The following is a 25,999-nucleotide window of genomic DNA, read 5'->3' as shown; positions in this document are numbered from 1 at the left end:
ACCCCAGTTTATAGATTGACATTTCTTTAGGTGAACACATAAGACAATATTTACTTCTCCAAGGTTGTCAATCCAGGCACCGTGGTGACCTTGTTTGTTTATCTTAACCTCTTTAATGTGCTGTCTGTATCCAAATCATCTTTCTGAGCTCTTCTTTCTATTCCTTTTGTTCAATAAATGAATTTTTGAGTTTTTTTCTTTCATGACAGCAACCAATATGACTACATATATTCTTACTGATTGTTTTGATTTTGCAGAAGATTCTAACTGTGATAACCTTGATAAATACAGTAAGATCAATAAAGCACAGCTCAATAAAGTACAGCTAAAGTTGTGTTCTATAAATGACTTATTTTGTGTTTTACAGATGTTGGCATTTTGGGAGAAGTACAAGAGGAGAGAGCTGGGGACACAGAAAGGCTTGTTGAAATGGAACAAGTCCTTTCTTCACTTGATGAGATGAGAGAGACAACAAGTGGCATGGCTCTCTGGAGACAGCAAATTTGTGCAATTGCAAGGGTTCGCTTCTTAAAGTTAAAGCATGAAAGAAAGGCTCTTCTATCTCTGTGAGTAGTGGTGCCATAGATTTTTTTTTTTCAGTCAATGAATTAAAAAAAAAAATCCGAGGTGGAAAAACAAAAGAAAACAAACACAAAATAAAAAGTAACTTCTACATCTACAAAACTGGATGAAGTGTAATACACCATGTGATCAATGGTCCTAGCAGTTATCTATTTGCAGACCAGCAAGTTGAATTTATAATGTTTCAGAGGCAATTTTAGGGGAAAATCTGCAGTAATATAAATTTTCCTTTCAAATTTTAAATTGTAGTTTTTTCTTTCAAATTCCCAGAATTTGAAATGACAGATACATTGGGATATGTATCCTCGTTCCCAGTACCCATATGGCAATGTCCTAAATTAGATGCTATGTGGTTATCCTACTGATTCTTCCCCCATGTCCTGACTCTCCCATTGCTATCCTACTGGTTCTTTAGATACCCCAACTACTTCCCTCCAACCCACTCAAGTGAAGGTAGCTTACTCTTCATGCCTACTAAGTGCATAACCAGCGCATTCTCTAATCCCAAGAACCATGTCATCTCACATTAGCATTCTGGTGTTCACTGTGCCTTGGCTGTCAATCAGTACTTTGATCAAGGATCATAGAGATAGGAGGCCCAGCACGTATTAGAGTCTTAATAAATATCTGCTGTATGAATAAGTAGTGAGGAGTCATTGAGAATTTTTGAGAAGGAGTGTGATCAGAGAAAAATCTTTAATTTAATCTGGCAACACTAGAGACAGTAAAGAATGGAGGGATGCCAGCCATGTAGCAAGAATTCAAGCAAGATGTGATACTGTAAAATTGGAAATTAAGACTGTAGGAAAGCTTGAAGTAAGAAATATGATGAAACTATAATAGAAAAGATTTTTCACCTTGCTTGAAATGGAGAATATACAAGAAAGAGTAAAAAATAATGAAAAATTTGAGCCTGGGAGACTAAGGAAATCATGCACTCACTAACAGAAATAGGGACAATGAGAAGAGGAGAGAATATGAAGAAAATTGGCTGTAAAGTGTTGGTGGATTTGTTAATAGAAATGAGGAGCATCACATTCAAAGCCCAGGAGAAAGGCAGACTCTGGGCATATAGTTAAAGGGTAGATAATCCTTTGAAACTGTATGGTAATTCCAGTGGCCAGAGAGCAATGAGAGAAATGGACAAACAATAAATCTATATTTTTCACCTCCAATTTAGAGGTAGGAAAAGGACCCAAAAAGAATTCCATAAATGAGACAGAGAGCCATAGATGTTTAATCTTCATAATTTCTTGGTCTTATTAAATTAAAATCTGCTCAGACATTTTTTAAAAGCTGGGGAAATGGCTGTGTATTTACATTGTCAGTTTTCTTCTATGTAGGCTGTTGATTCTAGGGATTGGATTTTTCCCCCTTCTTTTGGAGTACATCATTTTGAAAATATATCAAAGCAGTTATACTTGGGAACTTTCTCCTCATACGTACTTCCTTGCTCCTGGACAGCAGCCACGTGACCCTCTCACTCCTTTATTGATCATCAATAAAACAGGTGACAATGCGGCAGATACTCAATTTCCAAATAGATATACTATTCAGAGCATTACTTAGAATATATAATCAAGAGAGGTAAGAATAAGTTTTCACTTCTTTATCATGTGTTGAAACAATTTATGAGGTCTGGAGATGACGCATACAAACTGAAAAGGAGTGGGAATTATCAAAGTATTTACTGGAGGAGAAATAAATTATCCAGTGACAATTTACAGAATGAGAGAGTTTGTATCAAGAAACATTTTTAGTGGCTTTATTGAAATATCATTTACATGCCATACAATTCACCCATTCAAAGTATACAGTTCACCCATTTAAAATATACAATTCACAGAATTTTACAACCATAACCATAATCAATTTTAGAATATGTTCACAACCCCAGAAAGAAATCCTGAACCCATTAGCATTTACTTTCAATTTTCTCCTCACTCAAGCCTTAGACAACCATTGATATATTTTCTGTTTCTACAAACTTGCCTATTCTGGACATTTCATATAAGTGGAATCATATAATATATGATCTTCTGTGATTAGCTTCTTTCACATAGCACAATATTTTCAGAGTTTATCCATTTTATAACATGTATCAATACTTCATTTCTTTTCATTGGTGGATAATATTCTATGGATATGCAGTATTTTATTTGTCTCTTCTTTGGTGTATGGTTATTTTGGTTGTTTCCAATAATTGCTATTATAAATAATGCTGCTATGAACATTCATATACAGGTTTTTGTGTGAACATGTCTCCATTTCTTTGGGGTATATATTTAGGGGTGGAATTATGGGTCATAGAGTGACTATCTGTAACATTTTAAAGAACTGTTCAACTGCTTTTCAAAGTGGCTGCACCATTTTACATTCCCACCAGCAATTTTTGAGGGCTCCAATTTCTCTTTCCCTATTTTTTAATTGGGTTATTTGCCATTTTATTATTGTGTTCTAAGTGTTTTTTATATATTCCAGAAACAAGTCCCTCATCAGATATTCTCCCATACTGTAGTTGCCTTTTCACTTCCTGATAGTGTCTTGGAAGTTCTGGAGCTCCTCATAACACCATTACACACCTGTCTTCCTGTATCAAGAAATATTTTGAAAATTAATTAATAGCTTAGCAGTAGTAAAGGGGGTTTTAGCAAATTTGGTGCTTAATTAGCAGAAATTAGCTGCATCATTAAACCCTTATTTTTTATAGCCATTCATTGCAAGCTTCTAGGAAATAAATCTATACCAAATGTCCTGCAGTCCTATGATGGCTTTTACATTAGTAGTAATCATATGCAAATGAACATATTATAAAGTAAACTCAATGAGAAGGGAGTAGATTTTAATGTCACAGCAGCAAGCAGGACAAATATCCTGACAGTCCTTATTACAGTGTATCATCTAGTGACACTAATTGTAATCTTTCTACCAATTTAACAATGATTTTATTAATATGATTACACATTAGGGACAAGAATTGATGACTTTATACATTCTGTGGAGCACCAGGACATAGCTTTAGAAGTGGATACATTTGGAACTAGAAATGGTACAGATGACCCATCTTATAACGGAGCCATCGTAGTGTATGGCGATGAAAAGGTTTGCTGGTCTCTAGTTAATGACTTATCCCAAGGGTGTGGAAGGCTATTTAAATATAACACTGATATGCTCAGGTCTCTAATTGAAGAAATGAAAATGAAAAAAAAATACCATTTCATTTATTACTTAGTGAATTGTATTCACTGGTAATAATAAAAAAATTGATTTATATATCAAAAATTGACTACCAATCCAAACTGTGTGTATTAGCAAAATATATGCTACGTAATACCCATTGTCAAGTGCAGATTTAAGTCCAAAACATTCATATTTCCTCTCAAGAGTTTTTTATCATACACATATTCTGAAACTTCAGTTTTGTACTTAAACAATAAATGTTCAAGATCTGGCTTTGTGATGTCTTAGATCAGGCACCTCAAACCAGTGTCCTAAAAATCAGATTCACCTATATCCAGGTTTCGTTTGACTTCCACAGTATTTATTTTTGCTTCAATTATTTTACATCATTTTTAAACATGATTTTTAAATTAAAGTGTTAAATTTTGACTTCTTTAGAAAAAAATGAAGCTCTTTGAGAAATTATAATCTTATTTTTTCTTATGTTTTAGAATTATAGCTTTTCATTAGCATGTAATACCAAAAGACTGAATTGCTTCCCAGTTCTTATGGATATTGTCAGTAATGGGCTACTTGGAATGTTTAAACCATCAGCACGTATTCAAACTGACAGAAGCACATTTTATAGGGTAAGTATGTAATCTTAAGGTGCTATTCCATCACCAATTTCCCAGATCATTCTTTTAAGTACTAGACTCTTATTCTTATCATGTAAAACAATATATAATAAATTTACATTCGGATTCATGCTAGCTCTGTGGCTTTGGAATATCAATACACTTTTCAGAGCTTCAACTTTTTAAAATGCAAAATAGAATGAATGAAATATTTTTGAAGCGCATGTGAGGCAATGAAAATGAAATTGTGGAGCACCGTGACAAGTACGTAGGTGATAATCTGTGTCTTTGTTATAAGAATGAAGGACGTAAAACTAACGGACTGACTAACTAAATAGATAAATAAATAAATGCTTTATTTTTTTCTTTTAGAAATGCTGCAAAACAAAACAAAACAAAACAAAATTTAGGACAAAGTTCAGGCTAGAATTGCAAACTGGCTATGTCAGAATTTCTCCAGGTTCTTGCCAAAAATATGAATTCCCTGAGTCTACTCCAGACTTACCAGACCAGCATTTCCATATGTGCGGCAAGAAAATTCTATGTTTAAGCAAACAAAGTCCTAGGTGATTGGAATGCGTAATTTAACCTTGGAAACCAGAATATCTTCCACAATTTGTAATTATTCCTTTTTCATTATTTGGTAAATATATTTCTCCGTTAGAGAATCATTTGAGCACAGAGACCATGTATTTTTTTAACACTGTATAATTCCACGTACCTAGGATAAGGCCTGGAATATGGTAAGCACCAAATAATTTATTTATTAAATAAATAAGTGATTGTCAGATATCTTCAAATGATCTATGTCCCACTCAACTCTAGGGTGTTATGATAACAGATATGACCAATAACATTTACCCATGTGTGTATAAAAAGGATTACATATGCATCATTATTTTCATATGCTCTGACAAGATCTTGAGTTACCCTCTCATCCATACTTCACTGTATGATCAGGAAATAACAATTCCTTTCAGTAAGAGTGTTCTAGAAGTTTAATTGTCAAAGCAAAAGTGTTAGTCACCTATCAAGTATTAACTTTTAGAATACATGCTATGGTTTATTTAATTACCCTACTATGGCTCTGATGACCTTTCAATTTCCTGATTTCTAAGGGCAGGATAAAATAGTACAGCCAATTGCCTTGAGCTTCCACCTACAAAGACATGTTTTAGCTGGTGCAAGTCTGACACCAGCCATCCCAGTTGACCTTGTATTTATGTGTCCAACCTATTAACTTTAAATAGTATCTCTGGAAACTCATGGCATTCTCTATTTGAATTTACCTGTTTATTGCCCTCAAAGTAAGAATTTTCAGCAGCATTTCAGATCTTGCTTCTGTCTTGTCCAGAGTTAATGGATTTGCCGATGGGTAATGAACTCATCCAACTCAGCTTGCTCACAGGGTGTTCTGGAAGAATTCTGACAATAACTTTCATCTCACCACCTTGTGCTTAGCAGGATTTTTGCTGATGGCCAGGCTGAAGACTAGTGGGCCTTGGAAATCACTCAATCAAACGATAACTATGTGAATCATGACAGTAAAGTCGGGACTGACTTTCAAGATAATTTGTGAATTTTCTATCTATGAAGATTGTTAAAAACAGGAGCAACAATAGGTGTAAACGAGAGCAAAGGTTTTCCTTGAAATGTGCACTCCCCCTTCCCTCACTTCATTTCTACTTTTGAATCCTCAACCAATATTTATGTGGTCTTATAGTGTATAAAAATGTAACTTATTATCACTGTACCCATAAACATCCGATATGATATTTTAGTCAAGATGTCACATTGGAAATAATTAAAGATCAGTTAAGAAAAGGAATAAGTTAACTGTCAATTATTTAACATCATGCTGAATTTTAGAATCATAAAGGAAGAAATTAAGAAATTTTGCTCTTATCTCATTACTTTCCAAGCTCTGTAGTATTATCAATTCATTCACTTTCTTTGAATGAGGCTCCTTATCCATAAATTTGTGTGGAAAGTCAAAAGTCAAGTTCAAAGTTGGATGGATAATTTAAAAGTTTGGGAATCTCAAAAGGGATCTTAGGCAGGATTACTTATAATAGGTTTAATATTTCTTAAAATAAACTCTAGAAAGTGAATTCTGAATATGCTCATTTACATCATTGTATTGTTTGCATTTTTCAGGAAGAACTAAGTAACCCATTTGAAGTCCTGGGTCATACCACGTTCTGGTTGATTTTGGCATCTGGTTGTTCTCCTTTTATTGCAATGAGCAGCATTGACGATTATAAGGTAATAATGAATAATTGAAACATCCTTTGCTTTGTGTGATTAGAAGCTGTTGATAGCATAATTACAAGATTTTTCATTAGGATGTCTATACCTATTTACATTATGAGCAACCAACTGATATATAAAATTCAAGCTGTAAAAACAAAAGGAAATAATTGATAGAAATTTATATGTATAGATATATAGATATAGTAAAGAGTTTTGTTTCCAGCCATGACAGAGAATCTAGAAACTTACTTGGCCTTTCATCATGAATAACTAGCAAAATGGACAAAATACTCACTTTGACACTGGATAGTGAAGGACTATGATCTCTTAGAGAAGGAAAACAAATGAGGTGACTCCTATGAGAGCTCTGGCTTTCTTCCTGGTGGAATGTTCTGAACCAAAATACAAGCAAGCAAATCCAAGGAGAGCACGTGATCTTCCTGAGATGAGAAGACAGAGCTCAAGATTTGAGATGACTGTGGTGGCTGAAATTTACATGACAGAATACCAGAAAGGAGGCTGATACGCAGAGAAAAGGCTCTGGAAATCAGCATAGGGGGTTCACAGAATCTGATGCTGAATACAAAGCTGAGCATATATAGGGTGAGGCCAGCCAAATAACAATTAGGGAGCTGTCAGATGAACAATCCTAAAGCTCAAACAGGGTTGGGGTATGTTAGAAGGTGGGAGAGTTCTCACCGAGTACCCAAGTATTTGGTAGTATTAACTTTACCTAAAATTTCAATAGAATATTCTTTAACACTCTATTTTTGTAACTCTGTTATACACAATCCATGTAATCTTGGATAAGCTTCTCTGTTTTCTAAATACCGTCTTTGTTCTACTTGCCTTTCTAAGGTGATTCCGGTGCCAGAATAGAGTACTGTTCATGTGATTCCCTCTTCCTAGAGTAAAATCTCCAGGAAGCTTAGGAAATGCCATCCATTGGCCTGATGTAACTGTCAGTCATTCTGGTGTTAATATAGAGTAAACTTTTCCCATAGGAAGCATGAACATTTTCTTCTTTGACTTTTGTCATAATGCCAAAATTTCATCATGTTACTCCAAACCCTTTGGCCATTGTCTCCCTGTCCCCTTTGGCATATCTTATTTCTCTACATAATCTCTAAATTTTGGAAATCTTCAGGGCTTGACCCTTGGCTTTCTACTCCCATTAGACATATAATTTTCTCCATAGGCAAGTTCATCTAACTCTGTGACTACAAATCCCCTTATTTGAATGTGAGATATTAAAAGCTTATTTTATTTAGATTAAAAGGTAAAGCAATTATATATATGTGTGTCTATGTGTGTATGTATATATATATATGTATATAATATATATAATATATATATATATTATAGAGAAGAAGAGAAAGAGAGAGGCCTTCATATTGAATCACGAATAACTAGCAAAATGGACAAAATACTCACTTTGACACTGGATAGTGAAGGACTATGATCTCTTAGAGAAGGAAAATAAATGAGGTGACTCCTGTGAGAGCTCTGGCTTTCTTCCTGGTAGAATGTTCTGAACCAAAATACAAGCAAGCAAAATCCAAGGAGAGCACATGATCTTCCTGAGATGAGAAGACTCTCTGATGGGGAGTTAGTTGCTTAGATGTATAAATTTGTCCATAAGTCATTAAGTCACAGTTTTGTTTACTGGAATGTCTTGATTACCCTGAATACTTCTTTCACATATCTCGACCAGGTATGTGATGGATGTCAATGTCATTCACTAAAGCAAAAAACTGATGATTTATGTTTGAAACTATCCATATCCTCTAGTTTGGCTGACATTTGTAGACATGATACAGAATTATTACAAATGAAATTGTATTTGAACATTTTATTACATAATCTACATTTTCTTAAACCTCAAATTGAAATACCACTTTGCATCTTTGCTGTTTCCTAATCAGAACAAAGCACGGTCCCAGCTACGGATTTCAGGACTCTTCCCTTCTGCTTACTGGTTTGGGCAGGCGCTGGTGGATGTTCCATTATACTGCTTGATGTTCATTTTTATGTATTTAATGGGCTACCTTTTAAACTTCCAAGACACTATATTTCAAGTTCTAAATAAGATTTTGCAAGTAAGTGACAAAGTTCATAGAACAAACATCATTGTATGTTTTAATTAGAAAATTTGACAATACTAACCTTTTCAATGATATTTAAATTGTCATCAATTAAAGAATTTTGAAATCCAGTGCTATGACAATATTTTGCATGCTAAATGTTTTCCTCATTTCACTTGTCTTTTGCTAAACTTAACAATCCTGTTAATTTCAGATCCCATGTGCAATTGGTTATGCCACATCACTCATCTTCTTGACATATATCATTTCATTCATTTTTCATAAAGGGAGAAAAAATAGTGGCCTTTGGTCATTTTGCTTCTATATTGTAAGTATGTTTCTTGTGAATATTTATTTTATATATTTAATATATAATTCTGAGCTAAGACTTTAAAATGGGCCCTTGGTAGAATGATAACTTGATATGCAACCTAAAATATTTTGTTTGCTTTATGCATGGATTCTTTCCAAAATTTCCATCTTTGTCTCTTACTATTTCCGTCTTGTCTTTTTTAAAACCGCCAAATTTTCTTCAGAATCATCAAAAATTGGAGACCCTCTATATAGTATTTTCACTGAAAATTAAACAAGCCCAAAGAGCCCCAAGAACTTAAACAAGTTTACAAATTCTACAACTAGTAGAGCTAATATGAGAAATTGTATCTCCAAACACTGGTAATTGCTTCCATAAAGCTACACTTCTTTTGTCTAAAGTTAGGAGAAAAAAATTATGAGGAATTTGTGCATATCCTAATTTCCTGTTATTAATTCAATAAACATTTGTTGACTCCTGTAATGTGTAACAAACTAAGACTGATAACCGAGAATGATAGTAAATGGATAGTTTAAGCCCTGACAGAGGTCTTAAATGGTAAACCTATAAGAGTAAACAGACACCCATTAAAGCAGAGTGATAAGGAAAAGATTATTAATTGAGGTAGTGTCCATCTTAGAAGACCGGTATACAACTGAGTAATAAAGAAGGCTAGGAAACCAGATGAATTCCTGAAAATGAAAGCCAAGATTTCCTTTAGGACATAAAACCAGAAAGGTAAGATTTCAACAGCTAGAGACGAAGGATGAAACAAATAGGGAAAAAATGGATGAAAAAAAAAAAATACCTGGAAAGCAAGAAAGACCAGGCTTACTCTAGGAATTGGTAATAATCTGGGATGAATATGGATGAAACACAAGGTGCAGGATGGGTGTGGCCCTAGGTACACCGAATTTAAAGGTTGGAACCACAGATGCCCTAAAAAGGATGTGGGACCTTTTAGTGTAGAAGAGATGCACTTTTAGGGAGAGTACTCTAACAGTCATGAAAATGGTGGTTTGAAATACAGGAAAATTAGAAGTACACAAACCTTAAGGGAATGATTGCAGTGGTTTAGAAGAGAAAGCATGACGGCTTCAGGCTTCAGGTGTGCCTATAACTTTCTCTTAACCCAGTTTTTGTATTTCGGTATGTCTACCTAAGCCATTCCAAGTTGTTAAATGCTTAAATTTCTCCATTTGTACAGTTAAGAAAAGTCTACTTTTGTTGTTGATGCTGTTTCCTATTTCAGATCGATTCTAGCTTTTCTCTATGATTATTGCTTACCTACTACTCTGAATTTTAGCTTCAAAGCCAATAGTACTTTTTTCCTTTTCTATAATTAAAATATTCTATATATTAGATCCTAGATTCACCCAGTGATGTCTCATTCATGACTCTCTAGACCAAAGGAATTTGGATAAATAACCAAGTGGAAATGTTAATAGAAATATCATTTCAAAATGGTTTATGTAGTTGGAGGTAAAATTAAGACTAGCTCCAAGACAAACCGTCTTAATTTGGAACATATATTGAGATTCAGAGGAATTAACTTACATATTTGCATTTTCTTTAGATCACCACGATCTCACTGATTGTAGTTTTCTTCGATGTCTTTGGAAGTGGTACAACGCTTTGCATCATCTTTTTAATACCACATGCCACGTTGATTGGTTGTTTGATCTTATCTTTACGAGTAAGTAATTCCATCATCTGTCCCAGTGTCCCAGAATTCATGTGAATTGGGAAAGCTTTGCCCAGGGCTGGGATTGTACAACATGTAGAACATGCATGCCATTTAAAGATTTCTACTTCATGGATTCCATCTGATTTTCTCCCAGATAGAACAATATACTCTGGTTGACCCATAATAGGAAATGGCTCTGATTAATATAGGGTGGGGGAAGGTGAAGGGTGGTGGGAAATAGAACAGCCTCAACAACACTCATGAAGTTCCTGGGTCTTATACACTCACTCAGCTTTAGTAATAGGCAAATTAAGTGCTCCTAATCTTTGGGATGTTTGGTTCTAGAGAAGCATCCTAGATGAACAAAATTGCTTTTTCCTAGCTGACTGATATCTATAATTCTACAAAAGAAAAGATGGTATAAAAGGATGATGTACCTCATCTCCAGTATATCCTATAGCAAATAATATGTTTCCTGAGTCATGGAACTCTTTGAGAGTCTGGTAAAACTTATAGACCCTCTGTCTCCTCAGAAAAATATTCATAAGAACTAAATTTTACATGAATTAACTAAATTAAATCTTATCAGGTTAAGAGCACCTAGTTGTGGGTGAAGAAGTATCCGTGGGGAGAGGAAATGAAGGGCGGTGGGCATAGGAAGATGTGTGAAGCTCTGTGTGCTGGGAATAAACCCTGAAGCCCTCACTGTTTGGGGTTGTGCTCACACAGGTCCCCAGGATTTTCTCATCAGGGGATCAATAATTGCTGAATCTCTTTGCCTCAAATAAAAGCACAATAACTTACAGACCTCAGGAGAAGGAAGACAGCCCCTCACCACACATTTTGGAACTGACTCTTACCTGACATTCATGGCAAAAACAAAGGGAACATTAGCAAGACTGTTCAATGGACCAAATCACACTTAATTGGACAAAATTCATGGAACAGAAACTTTGCATTTAACCATTGTCTCTCCTTTTGCAGATTGTGTTGACTTCTGCCTTTATTGAAGAACGAAGTGACGTAGAGCCATTTCTGGTGTTCCTAATAGTAAGAACACACATTCATTTAAAAATTATTGTCTTGTACTGTATTCAGTCTTAATTCCTATACACACTACAAAAGTTTTATTAAGATGGAGTTAAAGATATTTGTAGCCTATAGAGAAATAATATCTATAAAATATGAAACAAATTTTTATAAGGATCAATTGACCAAATGATACACTTCCCAAATTTTAAGAACACTATTCCACTATTAAAGAAAATAACATAAAGTAATGGTATCACATAAATGTATTTGTTTCCAAAGTTTCTGTAAATGAGGTTGAAAATGAATTTGATAGTTTCATAATTTGCAAAATAGATTATGAGAAATTTGTATTGCCTTTGTTAAATGAACTTTTATAGAAGACCACATTACTAATTCACCTCTGATGTTAAAATGATTATCTTTCAGTGTTTCTAATTATGCATATCTTTCTTTATCCTTAGCCTTTCCTTCATTTTATCATCTTCCTTTTTATTCTTCGATGCCTGGAATGGAAGTTTGGAAAGAGATCAATGAGAAAGGATCCTGTCTTTAGGTTGAGAGAAATCAAATTGAATTCTGTATTCTGTTTCACTGATCAATATCTTAAAATATCTATTCTTGCATAAACCATTCTGTTAACAGAAAGGTGCCATGCTAAAAAGGCTGGCTTAGGAATCGTGCCAATATGAATAATAGAGATATGGGTGCCTCAACCAAAGACGATTACAATCTAGTGAGGAAATAACAATAACACATCTGAAACATTGAAAATTGAAGGCTCTATGTGACACTACATGCAGTGAGTCATCTAGCTGCATTTTCTGGGGCAGTGCTGATTTCAAATATTCTGGCCCAAACCCCACAAAAATATAATAATGCCAACATGTTGGTGTCAAAGCTATGGTTCCAAGAATAATTACTTCATTAAGTTATGATAGAAAATTCTGTGTTGGATAATAGGTACAAAGTTGCCCACTGAGATTGGGAAAAAACAATATTTCTGTATCTATAGATATGCAGAATAAAAGAAATGGAAATAAAAGAAAATAGAAATAAAAGAAAAAGAAATAAAAGAAATGGAAAAAGCAAAGGTCTCTAAATGTAGTAGTACTGCTGGCAGAAGCAAACAGATTGTAAAAGGGGCAGGTTTGCTGCATTAAAGGGAGATTATGATGGTCTATAATTATCTCATCTACCCAAGTATAAGGTTTAAAGAATGCAATATTCTTGCTACAAGGGTAAAAACCAGAAATCAATGATTAATGGATTGTTTTGACTCCAGAATCTCTCCAAGAAGCAATGATGTGAGTCAAAACCCAGAAGAGCCAGAAGCAGAGGATGAAGATGTTCAGACGGAAAGAGTTAGGACAGCCAGTGCTTTGAGCTCCACAAATCTTGATGAGGTAAAACAGACCAAATAGTTATTTCATCAAATAACACAGGTGCTTATCAATGGCTGCTGTGCCAGTATAATCCTCAAATGGTTTTGACTTTCTCTAATCCATATAAATGAGGATCATTATATTAATGGATAGTTGTCATTTTTGTATCTAAATGAGCATATTAAAAATCTAATTAATTCTCTTAGAAAAGAGAGAGAGAGAGAGCAAGCAATTGAAGCCGCAAAAGCCAAGAAAGAATTTGTGAATGTTAGAAACTGAGCAAAATGTACTGTCCAAAATTCAGGATAAAGCTCAGTCCACATCTTGTGCTGTTTGATCCTTTGAAGAGGGTTCAGTGCTTTCCTAAGCCTCTTTGCTGCTGATCTGTGGAGAGGGCAGGCTTATGAAATAGTCTGTTCCTTCGCAGGAGAGGAAAATGGCAACGTCTTCTCTCCAAGAATAAGAGCTAGGATGGGAAAATTGCCAATGAGTGTGTCACTTAGTGGAAGTCTCTCTTGATGCAGGGCTTGGGCAACAAGGCATCCAGCCAGAAGGAAGATAGGGCTTTTTTAATGTTAATGGTGAGCCATGATTAATTAATTTATTATTAGTTGATAATAATTAATGTCTGACGTGATTTATTTGTTGTATACAGAAGCCAGTCATTATTGCCAGCTGTCTACGCAAGGAGTATGCAGGGAAGAGGAAACATTGCTTTTCCAAGAGGAAGAAAAAGATAGCCACAAGAAACATCTCTTTCTGTGTTAGAAAAGGTTGGGCACAGTGGCTTGTCCACTGTCAGCTCAGAGTTTCATGGGTCTTGATGAGAATCATTCCATACATTATGTCTTAGTTCAGACATAGACCCTTCAGCAGGGTGACCTTGCCAGCTCCTTTTACATATGATATTTCTAAGTGTAATTAACTAACGCCTTCCCTGAATAGGGACATAGTCACATCTGCATGGAAGCCATGAGCTCTCTATTAAAAGAAACTATTGAAACCCTGACATTTCTATGGTTTACCATTGGTTTCCTAACATTTGTTACTTTTAACAAGATAATTGACTAAGGGTGTGCTAGTTTATTCTGAAGTCTTGGCCTGCATGTGATGACCTCGCTTTGCATCATTATTGCACAATCTTGACACTACTGGATTCCAAGAGTGGCATTGCTGCTTCCTATCAGTGTGATCTGGGCAACTTAACTTCATCTTATAGAACTTCTGCCCCCAAATATGTTAGAAAGGATCATGATCAAAACCTCTCAGGGTGCTTGTGACAATTAAATGAGATACTTTATAAAGAGCACATAGCACAACACTTGTCATATAGTAAAACTTCAGACTATGTTTTATTCTTAATTTTATTAAGAATATTATTATTATTGAAATCAATTAATATTATGTGTAACTATGTTTTTCAGGTGAGGTTTTAGGATTATTAGGACACAATGGAGCTGGTAAAAGTACATTCATTAAGGTGGTAACTGGAGACACAAAACCAACTGCAGGACAGGTGGGTGAATTATTTGGAAAATACATTATCTAGCAGTGCTCACAATATATTTATAAGGTATTACATATGTAGAAGGCACAAAATGCTATTAGTCATTAGACGATTGATTAATAACAGTGCACAGAAGAATAAATTCACAAATTGCAGCATTAATGGGCACAAAAATCAATCATGGAAAAGGGATAGTTATTAACTATCTTATGCCATTTAAATACTTTAAGAGGGAATGTGACATATCCAGTATCAGATCAGAAATCATTATCAGAACCTATAAAAATTTTATTTATAGTGCCATAAAACACATGGAGAGTTGCTATTATGAACATTATCTTCATAATAAATGATACTTTAACCTTGAAAGAACTGTTAAAAATAAAAACCCTCTAGTAAGCAACTATATTCATGGACCTTCACAAAGTGCTTAGTTATTAGAGCATACATTTTTGTGCACATACAGTATTTGCTTCAAGGAATGGCTGGACATTGAGCAGTAAGGTTGTGAATTTGCCTTTAATTGTACATGCAATTGAACAGTGTGAGGTGTCAGCAGTAAGGTCGGGCAAAAAGGAAAAGATCTCAGCTTTATCAAAGGGGGAGACATCAAGGAGTAGAGAGAAAACATTCTTAATCCTCCAGTGTTTGGTCAGAAGGTAGAAACCTTTATCAACTTTTTGTAAGGTATGAGGCAGAGGTCTGTGGAACTGCCTTTTGGGAAAGGGATTAGTGATCAAGCCAAAGATGGAAAAGACGGGCAGAACAGTACTGACCAGAGATGGAGGAGAAAACAGATGTCCATTGTCCTCTGCAGCTATGATCAGGGAGGATGTTGGTGAAGGGGAATTGTTCAATAATGGCAGGACCCTATCTGGACTTCCTAATTCAGTGTGGCCATTCTCAAGTTCAAGCATCTTTTTTTTTTTTTTTTTTTTTAATTGCAAACCCAGATTTGTTTTTTTCTGGTTAAGAATTTAAATAAAAGACAGCTGTGCTTTAGTAAATTGGAATAATATTTTTTATTCATTTTATTGAGATATATTCACATACCACGCAGTCATACAAAACAAATCGTACATTTGATTGTTTACAGTACCATTACATAGTTGTACGTTCATTACCAAAATCAATCCCCGACACCCTCATTACCACACACACAAAAATAACCAGAATAATAATTAAAGTGAAAAAGAGCAACTAAAGTAAAAAAGAACACTGGGCACCCTTGTCTATTTGTTTGTTTGTTTGTTTCCTTCCCCCTCCTTTCCACTCATCCATCCACAAACTAGAGAAACGGGAGTGTGATCCCTATGGCCCCCCCAATCCCACTATCCCCTCTCGTAAGCCACATTTTTATACAATTGTCTTCAAGGAATAATATATTTTTAAAATGCAAGGTCTAAATTATAAAGCCGACTCTCTGTGTGTCATGAAATCATCTTTGATCAGATCAGCCAGATCTTTGTAAACCATGTCATTCCCCTGCTTAAATACTTTCAACGACCTCTCATGCAGTATGATGGAAGGAAGCTTCTGCCCTTATCCTGCCGGCTGCTGGAGAAGCCAACTTCTGCTGCCCTCCAGCCGCGTCTGTCCTCCTTTCCTTGCTGCTGCACGACCCCTGCATTTCCTTCAGGTTCAAGGTCACAGAAAGCTTCATCCTGCCACAGGCCTTTGCTTGCACCCTTTGTCTGCCTGCAATTCCTTCCCTCTGGTGTTTTCCGTGGCTGGCTGCTGCTTACTCTTTGGCTGCAGTAGCCCCTCTGCAGCCTCTCTCTGGCCATCCTGCCTAAAGCCACTTCCAGCATCCTGAATATTTCCATTGCAGGACTGTTATATTCTGTTTTTATTCTGTTTACTCATTTCTCTCTTGTTTATTCCCTGAAACAATCCGTAGAATAAAAACTCCACGTTACAGGGATGTGGGTATTTTGTTCTTCATTGTCTCCAAAGCACCCACAGCACAGTATTTGTCATTTAGAAGATACCCCCAAAAAACCTTTGTTGAATGAGTGAGGTTAAATAGTGAGTAATTAAGTTAATATACTTCATTCGGACAGAGATGAAAGACCCCTGTATAAACTGTTAGTCGCACTGACAAGATACCACATTTGTGGGATATTCGATTTTTCAGCTTAGATTCTGTTTTTGGCTGTGCGCATCTTGTTTTCAGGTATTTGCTCTCAGACAACCTTTTTCCCATGATAAATGTGTACAGATTTTTGAACTATTAGGTCCTAGAGTTTCTCTAGTTTTCTAGGTTTATAAGGTGAAAGATGTCACCGACATATGCATAAAAACAAAACAGAGCTCAGGACACGAGAGTAAACTCGTCCTTCCCCGCAGGTGCTACTAGAGGGGAGCAGCGGCGGGGACGCCCTGGGGTTCCTGGGGTACTGTCCGCAGGAGGACGCGCTGTGGCCCGGCCTGACGGTGCGGGAGCACCTGGAGGTGTTCGCCGCGGTGAAGGGGCTGAGGAGAGGAGCCGCCGAGGCCGCCATCGCTCGGTGCGTGGGGGGCTGCACCCATCCTGTACCTGGGGGGAAGGAGGGGGTGGGGGAGGGGATGAAGTGGGGAGGTTGTGGGTGACAACAACGACCACAGGAAACTCAGTGAGGGAAGACTGTAAATGTCACGTCAAGTGACTTTGCAACTGGAAGCAGAGTTCCTAGATTTCAAAGTTGTTTTCCCCCTCATTTTAAGCTTGGAAAGAAAAAAAAATAAATATTTGATGATAAAATTTATTGAAAATAATATAATTTAACCATAAACTATATTTGCTATAAGACAACTATTTGTCTATCATGAAATGTGCTTTTACTCTTTCAAGCGGGAAAGCTATCTTTTGGAGGGGTCAAGCAGCCGGTTGTAAGGTCGCCCCCGCAGGCCTTTTCACAGACGCATCTCTGGGCTCTGCTCTCCTTGCGTCCTGCCTCCGGGGGGCGCGCTCCCAGCCGCTTCGCACGTTGCCAGGCAGACGCCTAACGCGCCCTGCTGTGCCTCCCGCAGGCTGGTGGAAGCGCTCAAGCTGCAGGAGCATCTGAAGGTCCCCGCGAAGGCCTTACCCGAGGGGATAAAGAGGAAGGTAAGGCTGGGCCCGCCGTCCCCCGGCTCCCCCGCGGCGCGGTGCCGACCAGCTGTTCTCCGCTTCCAGCTGTGCTTCGTGCTGAGCATCCTGGGCGGCCCCGCGGTGGTGCTTCTGGATGAGCCGTCGACGGGCATGGACCCCGAGGGGCAGCAGCAGATGTGGTGAGGAGGCGCAGAGACCCGGCGCCAAATTTGTGAATTGAGTTATTCTGTAAAAAAAAATGAAATAAAATAATTGTCCCTTCAACTGTTTCATAATGTGGAAAATGTTACCATATCATGAGTAAAACCACTACTCTTAAAAAAAAAAAAACTTTAATAATCTTTCATAACTATTTCTCTTCGGAGTGAAGAATAAGCTCTGTAGGGCCAAACTCACTCTGAGCATTACGTTTGCTCATTTGGTCTTTTAGGTAGGTATGGTGCACTTTTGTACTCTGATTACAGAGTTTCCCATACTTAGCAGGAGAACATGAGTTCTCTTTGAGCTGTGAAGGTTTGTGGTCTCTGGATGTTGTCATTGTGTTGACTGTGCATTCATTTTGTCAGGTGGCAGCAGCTCTGTTGTCAGGTTTTGTGTCATTCTCTGGCCCCTGGCACAGCTTTTCTGTGAACAGTTCTCTCCTGTTCTGCAGCACTCAGCACTGCCTCCTGATTAATATTGTGTTTTTAAACTCCCCTCTTCCAGTGCATGCTTCCACTCTACCTGCTGTCATCTGGCTTGCCCTGCCTCATCCCACCTGCTTCTGCTTGCTCTTTCTTTGCTTAATGTCTGTTTGAGAATTTTCACATTCATGCCAGTTAAAATTATTTTCCGCATCCTTTCTTGATCAATTAGAAGACATCCTTTATCTGAGAATATCCTCTTGACCATCTAGGCAGGCGATCCGGGCCACCATTAGAAACACGGAGAGGGGCGTCCTCCTGACCACGCACTACATGGCAGAGGCCGAGGCCGTGTGCGACCGCGTGGCCATCATGGTGTCGGGAAGGCTGAGGTGAGTGCTCGCCCGGAGCCCGCAGTTGACCGCCCGGTGCATGGTGGAAGAGCTCTCTGTGAAAGAGAAAGAGGACCGTGACAACCAGAGCTGCTGCTCCTAGGTCTAACTGCAAGGACCAGGAGACAGTGCCAGCAGCAAGTCTCGAGTCTCAAATATTGACTTCTGCGTCATTTTCTCTTTTCTATTATGACCTCATCCTCTTCCTCTCTCCAGATGCATCGGTTCCATCCAACACTTGAAAAGCAAATTTGGCAAAAATTATCTGCTGGAGATGAAGGTGAAGACCCCGGAACGAGGGGAGCTCCTCCACACGGAGATTCTGAGGCTTTTCCCCCAGGCTGCTCGGCAGGAGAGGTAATAGGAAATTTTGTCCTGGAAAAAAATCTCAGCTTTTCTCTGTCGGTTATATTGATCTGTAGCCATTCAGGGCCACTTTTAGCTCAAAAAGAAACTTAAAAAAAAAAAAAAATTATTTGTCAGAGACTCCAGGAAGTAAAGTAGAGAAAGAAGAGCTCATTTAGAAGCTGATGTAGCATGGGTTGTGGTCCTACTATGTGCCAGATATCGCCCTGGCCTTGTATTATCTTTTTTGAAGGAGATACTGTTATTCCAGTGAAAAAGGAAATAACTTAAGAGAAGAATAGTGAGGTTCTGGCCTCCGCAAGGAACTTAAAATATGCAATTATTCTCTTTATGAATAAGAAATTGACAAAGAGACAAGTTAGGTCACATGACAACTAACAACTGGCAGAACCAGGATGCAAACCTAATTGTTTTATTCCAAATCTATTACTATTTCTAAATCCTTAGGAAAATAATACAGCAAAAATCAAAGATTAGCTTTAGGGTCATTCATAACACCAACAATTTACTGCAGAAGACAGAAGAATTAGAAAGAAGGGGAGAAAATAGATAATAAAGAGAAATAAGTCAAAATGACAAGGTGAGAAAACATATTTCTTCAGTGGAGTATAATAAAAAAGCAATGCAGTGTGCAGCCCATCAGGGAAGAGAAATATGTCATAAAGGTACAGAGAATGAGGGGCGTGGATGAGAGTCATGGCCCCATAAATATATGAAATTGTTTCTAATGAAATGGAACCTAAATCTCCCTGAATTTCAAATTGTAGTAAAATAAACATGTGAGAAACAAATTATTTAAAAATGATTATTACTCAATAATTTGCTGTTGAATTCCCAAAGGTTTCCAGTCTCCTATTTAGAGACTCAATAATCACATTCTGCATTAGGAAAGCAGTTTGAGTGGGATGGGGGGAGGCGGGTGAGATAGGCCGTTCTGTGGAGAAAGACCTCGGTTTCTGCCCTTGTGGGCAACTTTAAGAAACTCTGCGATGTCGGTTCCTGATTGGGGGATGATGTCCAGCATTAAGTGTCCAGCTTAGAAAGAAGGTAGAAGGTGCCCCTGTCAAATCTATCCAGGGAGCCAGAGACACTAACCTGGGTCTCATCCTCCTGCCCTGTGGTTCTCCTTGTGAACTGCCTCCTTTGGATTACTATGGATTCACCCACGGGTTTTCCCTACACCAAACAGACTCTTATTTACAGAAGTTGAGACCAGAAAGTTTGTGGTCATAGTGATGTCAGAGTCGCTCTAATATCCTCTCAGGTATTCTTCGGTGATGGTTTATAAGTTGCCGGTGGAAGATGTGCGACCTTTAGCTCAAGCTTTCTTCAAATTAGAGAACGGTAAGAACTTTAATTTGGAAATAAGACCCAGGGAAGCAGATAATTCCAAATCATAAAATATCCATATGCATGACAAAATGAAATATGAACTACTGTGCTAAATTTAAAAGTTAAAAAGCTCAACTTGAATTTTAGGAACACAAAACCCAGGAGGTGGTGGGATTGTGTGTGTGTGTGTCTGTGTCTGTGAGTGTGTATGTGTGTGTGTGTGTGAGAGTACACAAGTGGGGGGGCATTGGGGGATGAGGCTTAGGAGTAATTTTTACTTTTGTGGGTTTTACTCATGTATTTTGCATATATATGCAAATGATATATATGTGCAACATAAGTCAAAACTTAATTATGTATCATTGAAGGAAAATTCTTTTAGAGCATAGATACATATTAAAAATTAAGTTTGCTATGGATTTGCATATTGTTTTATTGCCTTGGTCCATAGATTAAGAAACTGACTTCCTTTCTGGTCATTAAGGCAAACTTGTTGGGTCTGTTGCACTTTAAAACTGGACATGCTGCCCCGTCACCTCAAGGCTCACGTTTTTCCTTGCCATCCTAGCCTGCTAACTCTGCCACGTGAACTCCTCTGCTAGTCCAAACTCTCTCCCTGTGCTGTTTTCATTGTCACTGCTCAGTGATATCTTCGCTTGCTTGTCACCTGCCCTAAGGAAGACATCCAGATCTCATGGTTCTAGAAGAAACTCTTCTCAGTCCTGTTGACAACATTCGTGGTCAGTGATGCATCTTCTTTTCATTCTCGTTTGAGCTGAACATCCCAACCTTCTGGATCACGTGGCCATTCGCTACTCTTTCCAGGTTGGCACAGTGGTTGGTACTGGCCTGGACTATTGGTGGCACATGTCCAGCCTGCTGGGCTCCTACAATGGCTCTAACTGCCCTTCCTAGTTTACTTTGGTAAACAAGAAGAGTTTTCACCCCTTACCAGGGGAGCTGCAGTGACTTCCAGAAAGAGATCCACAAAGAGCTGCTCCTTAGAAAACCACAGATGTCTTTCTCTACAATCTTCTGATCCTTCCCTCTTCAAAATGTCTCTTTCTCCCATAGCTTCCTGCTACTGTGCTGAACACACTGCAGCACTGACTTACGTGCAGGGAAGTAAAGCAGCCAGCACTGTTTCCTTCTCTTTAAATCCAGATCTCAAACCCTGCCTAGCACAGAAGCATAACACAAGCACCTCCACCCCACCGTCAAGTAAATGCATTGCATTAGTATATTTTTAACTGAATGATGGATGTACTTAGGATGTGGGTGACTATTACCTTAACATATTTGAAATTTTTAAAAAAAATTAATATGTACTATATGCTACCTTATCATACCACCTGGCTATAAAAAAATATGAACCCCTAATATCCGTTCATCATTATGCAGTTAAACGGAGCTTCAACCTGGAGGAGTACAGCCTCTCCCAGTCAACCCTGGAGCAGGTGGGTCATTTTAGTGGTTTTATATCTTTCCTATAACGCAAGTGTATAATATGTGCATGTTCCTTGCACTCACTTGGAGCTCTCTCTTTATTCCTCTCCACCCTTTCAGGTTTTCCTGGAGCTCTCCAAGGAGCAGGAGCTGGGTGATTTTGAGGAAGAACTTGATCCCTCCATAAACTGGATGCTCCTCCCACAGGAAGAGGCTTAAAGCGCCAGATACCCCGTGTTTCCATTTAAGCTTATGGTTGCTTTTTTAAGGCATTTATTTTATATACTCAATGTCATATTTGAAAAACTACATTATAAACCCTGCAGTGGTTCTTGGTGTGGTAGGAGAGGAGTATTGAATGAAGTATTGAAAGGGGCCATTGGCCAAGCAGACCTCTCGGTCAGAGACTTTGTATCTGGGCAGGCCACCCCTGGTTCCATTTTTCTGTATAATGTTGAATAAGTAAATTTACTTTTATAAGAAATAAGATTCTGAGTATGATAAATACACTGTGTTTAAATTTTTTATCGAAACCTTAAACTATATTTTTCCTAACCTAGGTTGAAAAGTCCATATATTTACTCTTCTGGAAGTTTGATAGTCTGTAAAGTTGATCTTTTAGTAAGACTTCAAATGACCATGTCAAAAAATATCATACTTTGTAAAATAGATTTTACTGTGCTTTCTTATGGCTAAAAACACTGAAATGTCGTTAGTCATAGTATCTGATGTCAATATATTTGATAGCATGTCCACCTGGTCACACTATCGCTGATAAAGACACAGTCTGGAAAACTAAAAAAATGCCACTAGGAATTTATTGTACTTTTTTTTATTTCTGTAAACCAACTGAATCTCATTTTCATTTTATTTTTAAATCTAGGTTTTAGAAATGCTTATAACTGACCTGGAGATATTTGTCACTTGGTCTCAGAAAACTGATAACTGTAGTGAAAGATCAAATAACCAAGTGGGTAGAAAATGTAAAGTCTCATATATTTAGTTTTGAAAAATGTTTTTCTTGGCCCTATCATCTCCTTTTTACAAATTTCACTGAGATCTAGGTGAAACTAATTTCTAATATAAGCTTATTTGATGATAAACTGGTAATGGTATAGATAAGGACTCGCACAATAGGTTCTTCTGTTACACTAGCATTTAGGCTAATGTTTTGAATATTGGCCTGTTACCCTTGTTTGCCAGGTATAATAATAAATCTCAATTCCAGTTACTTCCTGGGACTCCCTTTGTGTTTATGATAATAAAAAGTTAATCCACATAGAGGATAATACTCATATTTCTATTTGCTTGGGCATGAGGTTACCTATCTCATTCACCTTTTATGTTATGTGGAAAAATGTTGGGATTTAGAATCCCAGGAAACCTAAGCCTGAGTTGGCCTCTTTCTTGAGGCTGATCATGACTAAATCCAACCACTCTGCACATTTGGTATACCCTACTGCTGTTAGTGCAAGGATCCCAGACAGTAAATGTTTCTCATTTTTAGGTATCTAAACCACTGTTCAGAGAGAAAAAGTAACTTAACCAAGATCACATGGTCAGAAATTAGCCCCACAGGCATTCAGCCAGGTCTGCAGTCTTCCCACTACCCCAAGCTGCTTCAAGCACTTATTGAGTACTGGATTGGGAAGACAATGGACGTAGAAAATCCAGTTCTTTACCTTGTTATCTTCACAATTTAATCAGGAAGTTAAATTATAGCTACTTAACAAAAAGCAAAGAATGGAACAGAGCAATATATGATCAAATGTTACATTGCTATGTATCAACAAGGATGCTGTCTACAAAATTCTAAAGAAGAAAAAATCCATTCTGATCTAAGGTTAACTAAGGAAGACTTTTATGGGTGGGTAGGAATTTAACTTTGAATTTGATGGAGAGAATGGATTTGCATAGGAAGAAAAAGTGAAAAAAATTATCAGTGTATACAATAATTCACAAGTCATATTGAGGTTTGCTTACTCTGGATGTATTACTGTTATGGCTTGAATTGTGTCTTCCCAAAGGTATATTGAAGTCCTAACTCCCAGTACTTCAAAATGTGATTTTATTTGGAAAGAAGGTGATTGCAGATGTAATTAGTTAAGAGGAGGTCATACTGAATTAGGGTGGGCCCTTAATCCCACATAACTGGTGTCGCTCTAAGGAAAGAGACACAGAGACACAAACACACAGGGGAAAAGATCATGTGAATACAAGGCAGCAACTGGAGTTAATGCATTTATAAGCCATGGAATGCCAAGGATTGTCAGCCACCCACCAGACGCTGGGAAGGGACAAAGGATTCTTTACATAGAAACTTCAGAGAGAGCGTGGCCCTGCCAACACCTTGATTCAGACTTCTAGCTTTTAGAACTGAGAGTGAATACATTTCTGTTGTCTTAAGCAGTAAGTCTACAGTACTTTCTTATGGCAGCCTTCAGAAAGTAATACATTACTAAGCTAAAGAAGAAGACATGGTTCTTATGCTAATGGAGTTTCTCTCCAGAGCATGAAAATATTTAAGATTCATGTTATAATTCAATTTATTTCTTGAACAAAGAAGTCTATTCTTTTGTTGTTCCATTCTGGGAAAAGGTACATACTTAAATTCTTAACATAACTATGGTATATTCTAGGGTAGAGGTCTCCCTCCAGCGAGATGGGTCACTCTGGGGATCCTTGAACTACAAATAGCCACTGTACGTTACATGCTATCTCCATTGTGTGTAGACTCAAATTGTTGATTTGAACTTGAACTCACATATAGAATTTATGATCAGCTCCACTGTTGCTTCACTAGTCCTCAGAGCAGTAGTTCTCAAAATGTGCTTAGTCCCCTGGTCCAGCATCATTATCATATATTGGAACTTGCTAGAAATGCAAATTCTTGAGCCCCACTCCACAACTAGCAAATCTGTAACTCTATAGGTGCAGCCCAGCAATCTGTGTTCAACAAGCCCTGTGATTGATTCTTGTGCTCACTAAGTTCGGGGACCACTATGTTATCCCTCCTAACTCTTTTAGGAACATCAACTAAAAATGCAATACTCTATGATCAGTAAAACTTTCCTAAAATTGTTAAGAATGAGGAGTGTCTATTCTAATTTATTTATACCAAGGTGAACTGCAAGAAAGCTAATAATGATGACTTATTGATGGCTACTCAATAGCATTGTAAAAACCTGTAAAACAATTACTGAAAATTGGAAGTTATACAAATATCCATTAGATGTTAAATTAAAAACTAAAAAGTAATGGTATTTTTGTAGACATAAGCTTTGGCCATTTATTCCTGCCATTTTTAAATTCAAAGGAGCTCATTTTTGGGTTTTGGGGAAGGATATTTTTATTAGTTTTATTTATGTACAGTACAAGTTGCCAATTTAAAAGGTATTATTTGATGAGTTTTTAAAAATACATATATTCATATGCCTACACTTCAGTTATGATTCAGAACTGTGCCATTTCCAGATAAAGTTCTTTCATGCCCCTTTGCAAGCAATTTTCTCCTCCCACCCCATTGTTTCCATTATCTGATTTTTATTGAATGTACTTCATTAGGCATCTCAGAGTGGAAATATGCAGTGTCAACTACGTGTATTTTGGTGAATGTTCTCTATGCACTTGAAAAGAATGTGTATTTTGTTATTTCGGTTAGTGTCCTATAAATGTCAATTAGGACAAAGTAGTTGATAATATCATCCAGTCGCTCTATATCTTTGTTTTTGTCTAGTTCTGTCAATTACTGAAAGAACTGTGTTAAAGTTTGTCTGCTTCTCCTTATTGTTCTGTCATATATTTTGGTTCACCTATTTTGACTATGTTATTAGGCACATATGCACTTACACCTGCTGTACTTTCCTTATTTATTCACCCTTTTTTCATTACAAAGTACCTCTCCATATTTTGAAGTCCATTTTTCATATTAACATAGCTACTGCTACTTTCTTCTGCCTACTATTTGCATGTAGGTGATTTTTTCCCCAGGTGTTTACCTTCAGTCTATTTATGTCTTTGTATTTAAAAATGCTGTCTCTTGTAGATAGCATACACTTGGTTCTTGCTGACAGTCTCTACTTTTTCACTGGGATGTTCAGTCCATTTAAATTTAACATGGTTATTTTATG

General features: G+C 37.2%; 1 protein-coding gene across 3 annotated transcripts in view; it reads left to right on the top strand.

Moving 5' to 3' along the window:
• The window catches only part of ABCA8 (ATP binding cassette subfamily A member 8), a 78,184-nt gene extending 55,084 nt beyond the window's left edge, over nt 1-23,100 (top strand). For 2 of the 3 annotated variants that reach the window (XM_037808646.1, XM_037808647.1), the window contains 21 exons: nt 368-566; nt 1,926-2,092; nt 3,551-3,684; nt 4,254-4,391; nt 6,537-6,644; nt 8,558-8,731; nt 8,931-9,044; nt 10,606-10,725; nt 11,701-11,766; nt 12,210-12,301; nt 13,031-13,151; nt 13,786-13,903; nt 14,555-14,646; nt 16,987-17,147; nt 17,650-17,725; nt 17,795-17,889; nt 18,606-18,725; nt 18,942-19,082; nt 20,356-20,435; nt 21,825-21,880; nt 21,990-23,100. In XM_037808646.1, the coding sequence (XP_037664574.1) occupies nt 368-566; nt 1,926-2,092; nt 3,551-3,684; nt 4,254-4,391; nt 6,537-6,644; nt 8,558-8,731; nt 8,931-9,044; nt 10,606-10,725; nt 11,701-11,766; nt 12,210-12,301; nt 13,031-13,151; nt 13,786-13,903; nt 14,555-14,646; nt 16,987-17,147; nt 17,650-17,725; nt 17,795-17,889; nt 18,606-18,725; nt 18,942-19,082; nt 20,356-20,435; nt 21,825-21,880; nt 21,990-22,088 (2,471 nt within the window). In that variant the 3' untranslated portion in view covers nt 22,089-23,100. The other variant, XM_037808648.1, reaches the window with a different exon arrangement.
• The last annotated feature ends 2,899 nt before the right edge of the window (nt 23,101-25,999 follow it).

Source organism: Choloepus didactylus, chromosome 18, assembly GCF_015220235.1.
Source record: "Choloepus didactylus isolate mChoDid1 chromosome 18, mChoDid1.pri, whole genome shotgun sequence".
NCBI classification, from domain to species: Eukaryota; Metazoa; Chordata; class Mammalia; order Pilosa; family Megalonychidae; genus Choloepus; species Choloepus didactylus.
This window is presented reverse-complemented; position numbering and strand designations above follow the sequence as displayed.